The sequence below is a fragment of the Dipodomys ordii genome, unplaced genomic scaffold (genome assembly GCF_000151885.1).
Source record: "Dipodomys ordii isolate 6190 unplaced genomic scaffold, Dord_2.0 Scaffold86, whole genome shotgun sequence".
NCBI classification, from domain to species: domain Eukaryota; kingdom Metazoa; phylum Chordata; class Mammalia; order Rodentia; family Heteromyidae; genus Dipodomys; species Dipodomys ordii.
The window spans coordinates 1,748,798-1,759,028 of NW_012267302.1; the positions used below are offsets into that span (position 1 = coordinate 1,748,798).

At 37.1% G+C, this 10,231-nt stretch overlaps 1 protein-coding gene across 1 annotated transcript in view; it reads left to right on the forward strand.

The window, feature by feature from the left end:
• Mcu (mitochondrial calcium uniporter) overlaps window positions 1-10,231 on the forward strand; it is a 202,522-nt gene that overhangs the window by 139,410 nt on the left and 52,881 nt on the right. Inside the window, exon 2 of the mRNA XM_013025590.1 lies at window positions 2,556-2,625. Within this exon, the coding sequence (XP_012881044.1) occupies window positions 2,556-2,625 (70 nt within the window). The remainder of the gene's footprint in view (window positions 1-2,555; window positions 2,626-10,231) is intronic.

Sequence of the window (10,231 nt, forward strand, 5' to 3'; positions counted from 1 at the left end):
GAAGGGGAAACAAAGGAGGAGGCTACAATGCTTGATAAGAAATGTACTCATTATCTTGCCCATGTAATTGTAACCCCTCTGTATAGTATTTTCACAATAAAAATAAAAATAACAAAAAAACAATGGCTAGGAGTGTGCCTCAAATGGAAGAGTGCTTACCTCACATGCATAAGGACCTAAGTTCAGTCTGCAGTACTATCAAATGAGTGAATGTCATGTGGAGAAATGAATAAATAAGAATAAATTGAATAAATAATATAATAATATTATTTATTTATTTGCCAGACCTGCCTGGGCTTAAACTCAGCCTCTCTGTACTCAAGGCTAGTGCCCTACCATTTGAGCCACAGCTCTACTTCTGGCTTTTTCTGGGTAGTTTTTATTAGAGAAAAGTGTGATGACCCCCCCCCACCTCCCCACACACACAAAGAATGTAAAATGTGGATTAGAAACAAAATTACTGATTATTGATTATTAAGAATAAAAGCAGGGCTGAGAAAGTGTCTCGGTGGTATAGTGCTTGCCTTGCATGCATGAGGCTCTAGGTTCAATTCCTCATCACCACATAAGCAAAAAAACCCAGCAGTGTGCTGTGGCTCAAGTGGTAGAGTACTAGCTTTAGCTGAAGACCTCAGGGACAGTGCCCAGGCCCAGAGTTCAGGCACCACAACCAACACAGAGAGAGAGGGACAGAGAGGGACAGAGAGAGACTATAAAGGCAAAACATTAAAGGCAGAACCTCCAGGTTAGTCATTAAAGGGAAAATTCTAAGGATAAAGGCTTGAAGTAAATTAGGGAGTTAAACACTGGGTTACTGGAATTCAGTAAATTGTATAAAACTATCAGCATCCACCATGAGGGACTCTCCAGGCCAGGGGTGACCCAGAAGTCACAGTGACCTGAATAACCGGAATCAAGCCTGACCTCCGCAGATCCAAGAAATGGGTGAGAGGGAAACCAACACAACCACCAAATTCCTGATAACTGCGTAATTCTCGCTGCTGTACCTGCAGTTTGCTTGCTCTGGCTTATTGCAAAAAGGCTACCAACATGTGGTTTGCAACCTTAAATACCCAGCAGGTCTGCATTTCAGGGTTGCACTCTGAAGCCCTACGAGCTGAGTGCAGTTGCTGCACAACGACTCCTAGCCTAAATGATGAGTGTTGGAGTGTCTGCATGGGAAATTGAGTCACAGACTTTTCTGCCTAGGCTGGTTTCAAACCACGATCCTCAAATCTCAGTTTTCTGAGTAACTAGGATTACAGGTGTGAGCCACCAGCTGAAAATTTCTTAAAGTATGAGGGGAAACTAATTATTGTAGATATTTAGATATATCATAATACTAGAATGTTGAAACAATGTGGTTACTAATAGAGGAGCAAACCTATTAGAAATTCAGAAGTAGGTCCAATTTAATAGGATTTGGGAAAATTATAAAGGTAACATTTCAATTAAAGTGAGGAAAAGATGAATTGTTCACCATATGGAACAGCTGTGTTGGTTTTAGAAGAAAATCAGTTATATTTCTACTTTTTAAACATAACTAAAATTAAATCCTAGTGAATCAGACTTAAACCTAGTTTGGTAACTAGCTAAGGACTTTGTCTCTAGTTATTGTAGGTAATATTTCCATGTTTTGTAAGAGTTTGTTTCCCAGTTGGAAGGAGGGAGGGGATTAGTGATGTTCACATAAATAGTGCTTGTTGCTGTTAAGGTATGCATCATCATAGTCTGTCCTAAATTATTACCTTTGGAGTGATGCCCTGGAAGATAACAGGCCTTGAGGATAATGCATCAGTTTTTAATCACTCCCTTTCTTTCCTTCCTTCTTTCTCTCTTTCTTCTTTCTTTCTTCTTTCCTTTCTTTCTCTTTTTCTTTCTTTGTTTCTCCTTTGGTACCTTTTTGAGGCTAGAAAAAAAGAAACCAAAAACTAAGCATTTGGTGAGTTAGGAATGTCTTCATTTTTTTCCTGAAGCTTAGTTTGATTATGAGAACCTAAATTCTAGATTCACACCCACATTGATGAAGTAGTAAAGGAATGTATATAATCTTCTAACACTGAAGGTGGAGATTAAGAATGCAAGGACAGAGATTGCCTTCCAGTTAAAGGAGGAGACTGAGCAGAAAGACCCAGTGCCTATTCAAATAATGTAAATTCATGCTGCCTCTACTTGGTAGCTGCCTTATACTTGGCAAAAGATTTTTTTAAAAAAGAAAGTACAGATCTAAAAGCTAGCAAGAAGTCCCCTCAAAATTTGATATGATAGCACTTTAAACCATTATTTTTTAAAGTAACTAAAAATTATTGTTCAGGTATAAGTCTAATCTTTGTTTAGTGTAATATTTGTGCTCATGTGTGTATGTAAATGTGTTTATAATATCAAAGCATCAAAATGTTCACTGTTAGGATGATATGAGCTTAAAAGGCTTATTTTCTTTGTACTTAAAATTTTTTCTACAAGGAATACATGTGATTTCTGTACTCAAAAGCTGATGTGGCATACATGTGCATGACATTTGTCCTTTCCTAACAGTTGGTTTGATTCTTTTGTAGGTGCACCAGAGGCTCCCATCCTGGCAGAACCTAGGAGCTGTTTACTGCAGTACTGTTGTGCCCTCTGATGGTAAGTTTTGGGAAATCAATTTTAATTACCTTGTTAGCTACTGTTTCCCTGACAATAAATTTATAAACCAGACTACCTTACTTAAAGTAGTCTTGGAGGTCAGAAGGGAAAGGGAGAGGGTTAAAAATGGGGAATGAAATGTAGGTGAAGATCTAGTGAATTTACAGGAGAACAAGAAGAGAAACCAAGAAAAAGAACAAAGCCCATCACTGTGGCAAGAGGATCTAAGCTTTGATTGTTTTTTACATCAGTAGAGAAAAATGTATTGACAACTTTTCTGTCATTCTTCTTATTCAACATTGTTCATATACCATTTAAGTTGTTTGGCTTAGAGGTTGCTATTAAAAACTGATTCTGGGTAAAAAAAAATTTTGACAGAGCTCTAAATTTAACCTTCTACTCACTGATTCATAGACTGAAGCATTGAAAGAGGCATTCTGCAAGGACACCTGAAATTGAATCTGCCCAGAAGGTATATCAGGAAAATCCTAAAACTCTCTTCATTAAGTAGAGAGTTTGTAGTGTTAACAGAATCCCCTGCCTGAAAGTCGCTGTTATCTGACTTTGTAGACAGTGTGCTCATATTTGCTGAGCCCTCTAAACTTGGAGGAATATCCTTTTGTGGTTATTCATGTGAAGCATTGGAAAGGCTAACATAGAAAATAGACCAGGACCAAAACAAACCTTCTGCTTTTCCAGTGTCTTAAAAACATAAAAAGGTAATAAAATATTACCGATTAATATATGTTACAAGACAGCAGTCCACTTTATTGCAGCCAGAGGACAGAGGTGTGTTGCCCCCAATCAAGGCTCAGTACTAGTATATACCCGGATACCAGAACTTTCTACATGACCAAGAACCAAGGGTCTTTCCAAAGTGCCACCTACTTCCCCAAGCTCCTCCAAAGCAGTGAGTGGGTATATCACTTCCTCCCAAAACTGTTCCTGTCCATTACACAGCCAAATGGGACTGCTGTTCACATCTATACCAATATCCCTCCCAGCTGCCATTACCTTTCTCCAATACTACTAAAGAGTGACATCATGAGCTAGTGCCAACAAAGAGAGAATTCACTTCTTAGTTTTTTCTGAGCTGACAGAATTTCACATTTCTAACCTTTATAATATTACCTGAAAATGTTATAAATTCAATGTCAGTATATATCAGAATATAATTACTAGCTATATATTTAATATCAACCAAGTGACATTGCAACAGGAATCTCGAGTACCTTTGATGGTTATGATATTCTGTGGCAATTTAATTTGAACTGAAGAATTCATGTTGGAATTAATGTTAATTTATCACTTAATTGCATTTCTTATAGATTAGTATATAACTAATCTATATGAAAGTATTTCAATAACAATGGTACTGTTGTACTGTGTGTTATTCTATGACAATAATGTTAATATCCCTACATTTTCAAGGAATATTTTACTTCTGAGCTGCACCCCAGCCTAGGATACTAACTTTAATTTTTTTTTAAAGGCCACTCCTAGCTGGGCACCTGTGGCTCATGCCTGTAATCCTAGCTACTCAGGAGGCTGAGATCTGAGGATCATGGTTCAAAACCAGCCCGGGCAGGAAAGCCAATGAGACTCTTATCTCCAATAAACCACTAGAAAACTGGAAGTGGCACGGTGGCTCAAGCGGTAGAGTGCTCGTCTTGAGCTGAAGAGCACAGGGACAGCACCCAGGCCCAGAGTTCAAGCCCTACAACTGACAAAAAAAATAAGGCCACTCCAACAATATTTTGCTAAAATTTTCCCTTCTTAATAAAACTAACTCATTCATTATGTAAAAAAATAAGAGGGCTGGGAATGTGGCTTAATGGTACAGTGTTTGCCTTGCATGCATGAAGCCCTGGATTCAATTCCTCAGTACCACATAAAGAGAAACAAGCTGGAAGTGGTGCTGTAGCTCAAGTGGTGGGGTGCTAGCCTTGAGCAAAACAAGCTCAGGGATAGTACCCAACCCCTTAGTTCAAGCCCCAGAACTGGCAAATAAATAAATGAGAACACAAAATTATTTCATTTAGTGCAGCTCAATATCCTTACTTCCTTCAAATTATACTTCTCATTTTGTGCTTTTAAGTAAGGTTGTGAGAAAAGTATGTAAGAAACTGACAAAGTTACTTCAGTAAATAGAGTTTAGTCATCAGGAGCAGACATTTCTACCAGCATTCACTGCTCTTTGTCATTACTACTAGATTACATTCAGTATCACATGATGGCTTGACCTTCATGTTTAATTATATAGATTCTAAAATGCCACATTATTTAACTGTAATATTTATATACCTAATATGGATGTATATGCATATATTTTTATATACTGCATCTCAATAACTTTAATTTAAACTGTTTGATAACATCTTCAAGTTTAACCACCCTGCCAAAGCAATCTAACCAGTTCTTTGTTTTTCCTATGTCACAAGTCTTTTGAGGATCTAAACTCTTTATCTAGAAAAGTTTCTATATGTGCATAAGAAATTCTACATATAAACTCATACTGAAACTTATAACCACAAGCAAATAATTTCTCAAATGCTGACATGCAGACAGTAATAGTTACCACCTCCAAGAAAAAAATGACTTCAACCTGTAGAAATGGTATTTTTTTCTGTAAGTAATAGTTATGGTAGTACCAAGGACTCCATAACCTAAAGCACAAGGACTTTATATTCTCATTTTGATTTCTCTGTAGACCATATCCTCAGCTGTAAATTTCTAATAGTGAAATTTTTATTGTGTATGATTTATGCTATGGTATAGGCCCTCAGAATTTCCCCTTCTTGTCAATAAAGGTGAAAATAACTCTGCTATCAGTAAGGTGACTTACCGTTTATCATCCTGCCAAAGACACTTTTGAAAGAGATACTATTAAAATTTGTCAGGACAGCTGGCCTTTCCTACATAAACCAGGACATATCTTCCTCCTTGCTACAGGGAAAATGCAAAAGATGAGTTAGAAAAAGATCAAGGAAAATTACCTTGTATGGCTGCCTTCAGTTTATTTATCTAGAAATGTAATTCTGCTCAGCTTGTCCTGTTTTAAGAGTTATGGTGGTGTTGTTTTGGTTATTTTACACTTAACAGAAGTTATGATTGCCATATAAAACTGAGGGCAAATAGTGTTAATAGTGAAAGTAACTGGAAATTCCTGTTTAATGATATATGGTGTCAGTTTAGTCAACCCACTGGTTTGAAAAAACAGATATATATGCCCTACTTTTTTTCTTTGTGTTCTCTCCTGCTATTTTTTTCTTTTCCAAACTTTATTGAGATATATTTTACATAACATAACATTTGCTCATTGTAGCCAGGTACCAGTGGCTCACACCTGTATCCCTAACTACTTGGAAGGCTGAGACCTGGAAGATCGAGGTTCAAAGCCAACTCAGGCAGAAAAATCCATGAGATTCTTTCTCCATTAACTGACAAAAAGCCAAACTAGGGACTTATCCCCAAGTGGTAGAATACCAACTGTGAACAAACAAGCCAACAGAGCTATCAAAGCTCTGAGTTCCCCAGTATCAACACACACACACATATACACACTCAAAATGTCACCTACTATTGTGTAACCATCATGACAATATAGCTTAGACCATTTCCTTTGCTCCTGAACCTTGTTTTGTTTCCAGTTCATGCTCTCAACTTCAGTACCACTTATAAAAATGTTGTCTACACTGGGCTTTTACAATATGTACTCTTCTGCTTCTAGCTTCTTCTCCGCCATGCTTGCAAGGTTTACCCTTGTTGTAGCATGACTTATATTTACTTCTTTTTATTGCTTGGTAATATTCCAGTATATAGAAATGTCATACTTTGTTCATTTACCAAAGGAACGACAGTTGGATTATTTCCTATCTGAATCATTAAAAATAATGCTACAGCCAGCATTTGTTCAGTTATGTGAGAACATATTTTAATTCCTCTTTGATATATTCAGGATTTAAATAGTTAGGTCACACAGTAAGTAAATACTTAACTTTTGTGTATGTGTGCCAGTACTGGTGCTTGAACTCAGGGCCTCACACTCTTCTCTTGGCTTTTTTGCCCAAGCCTGGTGCCACTTGAGCCACAGATCTACTTCCAGCTTTTTGGTGATTAATTGGAAATAATGAGTCTCATGAACTTTCCTGCCCAGGCTGGCTTTGAACTATAATCCTCAGATCTCAGCATCCGGAGTAGCTAGGATTATAGGTGTGGGTCACTTGTGCCAAGCCTAATCTTTTTAAAGAAAAAAATAAATAAAGAGCTGGATGCTGGTGTTACTTACCTACTCAGTAAGCTGATCCTGGCTATTCAGAAGGCTGAGAGCTGAGGATCAAGGTTTGAATTAATTGGAGGGACTCTTACCTCCAGTGAACCAGGAAAAAGCCAGAAGTGGAGGCATGACTTTAAGTGTCTACCATCAGTCAAGAGCAAAAAAGGCCAAGGGAGAAGATTAGGCCCTGAATTCAAGATGTGAAAGATGTATGTTAACAGACTTAATCGGCATCCCATAGCTCACAACCAAATAATACTCCCTTGTTTGTGCAAGGAGCCTAAGGGTTCTCTGAGGCTCCCAGATCTTCTTAGACGCAGTATTACAAGTGAAAAGATTACAGATCCAAGTTTCAATTTTCGGGTTTCCTGAGTTAGAGGTAGTCTTCAAGAGCTCTATGTTTTTTCTAAGTGCCTGCAGAGAAAACTGACAGAAATTTTCACTTATGACTATCCTACAGATACTTCCTCTGGCAGTAGAAAATTTATATAGTTATCCATTTCTAATTTCCTAACTCAGAAAGACAGCTTAACTAAAAGGAGTTATGATCCTTCTACCAAACCCATAATCATGACAGTGAAGTCTTAAATTAGACATTACAGTTATTCATAAAGCCTCAAATAGCCCCAAGTGAATCAAGCTATGAATAAACTACCCTGTACTAACTTCTCTTCCTAAGGAAGCGCTGGCCTTAAGACAAAAGCTCAGGGACAGTACTCAGGCCCTCAGTTCTAGCACCAAAAAAAAAAGAATCAGGAAATGTCCATTGCTTTGTAAGCATTTATTTTAACTTATGATAATATGAACAAAGTAAAATTTCAGAACAAAAAAAAACAAATTATATATGTTATATATATAAGATTTACTTGTATTTTTCATGAAATGAGGCTAAGGGAGCAGTCTGTCCATAGCTTGTTCAAATTGTCAGGTCAATTAACCAAAAAATACTAAGATACACCAAATTAATTTGTTTAGCTATACCTTTTAAGAAAAACTCAATTTTCAGAGTAGTTTTAGGTCTTAAAACAGAGAAAGGTACAGAAACACTTCATTTACTGGTGCCCATCCCCATGCTTCCCTCAACACATCTCCACATCAGAGTGTACATATCACAATTCATGAGCCTCCACTGACACATTATCATCCATATCATTTATATTAGGGTTCAGTTTTAGTGTTTTACATGATGTGGGTTTAGATAAATGTGAAATGACACATATTTACCATTATAATATAATGACATTCAGAGTAGTTTTTTTGTTTTTTGTTTTTTTAATGTCGGTCATGGGGTTTGAACTCTAGGCCTGAGTGCTGTCCCTCAGTTCTTCAGCTCAAGGTAAGCGCTCTACCACTTGAGCTAAAGCAACCACTTCCAGTTTTCTGGTGGTTTATTGAAGATAAGAGTTTCCTGCCCGAGCTGGCTTTGAACCACGATCCTCAGATCTTAGCCTCTTGAGTAGCTAGCATTACAGGTGTGAGCTACCGTCGCCTGGCTTTCAGAGTAGTTTTACTTCCTTAAAATTCCTTGGTGCTCCTCCTGTTTGCCTTTTCCAGCATGTCATATAGCTGGAATGTACAGACAGACTTCCTTCACTTGATAATACACACTGAAATTTTTTCCATGAAGCCAGGGTGCAGTGCACATGCCTGTACTCCCAGGTACATGAGAGGCTGAACTGGGAAGATCACTTGAACCCATGAATTCAAGACTAGCCTGAGTGATATAAAAAAAAACCCTGTCTCCTCATCTCAAAAAAAAAAAAAGAACAAAAAATGTCTTCATGTCTTTTTGTGGCTATACAGCTTATTTCTTTTAGTGCCAAATAAGTAGTCGAGTGTCGGGAGGTGCCACAGTTTATTTATCCCTTCATCTACTAGAAGACATCTTTGTTGCTTCCAAGTTTGGGGCCATTATGAGTAAAGCTACTGTAAACAACCTTGTGTGGGTCTGTGTGTGGCTATAAATCTTCAACTCCTTTGGGTAAATACCAAAGAGCATGATTAAAAGAGAGTATATTTAGTACTAAACCATCTATGGCTATACTGTTTGCATTCTGGCTAGCAGTAAATGAAACCTCCTTGTACTCTGTAGCCTGGCCAGCATTTCTTAGACTCATTCATCAGTGGAATACATCATTTTTTGTCCCCTTAACATAAAGGAGTGACTGAAAATTTTCTCATACATATGCTGTATCAATTCTATAAAAAGCAAGAGAAACCTCTACACCAGGTTTGTTTATTATTCCCACTGAATCTTCTCAACACTCTTGAAAGATACTAGCATACCTACATTATAGATGAAGAAGCTGAAGTCAGTTGAATTCAACAGTGGGAAGTCCAGGCATCTCCTTCTGATAGACTCTTGCTGAGTCTAACAGTCTAAAACCCGTAATTTTTCTGATATCTATTCTCTCTACTACAGAATTGTTTTCAATTTTTGGCTACCACAAAATTAAAATAGACAAAGAATGAAATATAATTAAAGTTCTTTTTACAGTAGCATCATCAGAGACATTATTTGGGGCTAGTAGAATGTTCAAGTGGTAGATTACCTGAGCTCAAGACCCTGAATTCAAGCCTCAATACTGTACCCTTCCAAAAAAAAAATCCAAAAACATTATTTTAAAAATTAGCCAGGTGCTGGTGGCTCACACTTATTATCCTAGCTACTCAGGAGGCTGAGATCTGAGGATCGCACTTCAAAGCCAGCCCAGGCAGGAAGGCCATGAGACTCTTATCTCTAATAAACCACCAGGAAATCAGAAGTGATGCTGTGGCTCAAGTGGTAGAGTGCTAGCCTTGAGCTAAAGATCTGAGGGACAACGCTCAAGCCCAGAGTTCAAGCCCCATGACTGATTTTAAAAAAATTAAATCTTACTATATTAAGACAAAATCTCATTTTTACAAAACCAAAATAGAATATTTAATTCTCAGTACAATACAGGTAGAAGAATAGAATGGAGAAGATAGCTTTGTTATCCAAAAGACTTTTAGCCTCTGACTTCTGTTAAGACTTCACTTATTAGCATTAGCAAAAGATGCATAGGTAGCAGGACCATTTAAGAGTCACACTGTATATTAAGAGCTGATTTTTAAACTATCATTTAAGCCTCACAATCACTTCTTTTTTTATTTTTTTAATTTAATTTTTATTGTGAAAATAGTGAACAGAGGGGTTACAATTACATTCTTCACCATCACTTCTTGAAAATATCTTTTATATCTACAAAGATTCAATTGTGTAACTACTAATTCATTTATTACCTGACTTATGTAAGTAACCCCTCTGTTTATCACCTTAAAATACCAATTAAAAAGTTAAAAAAAAAA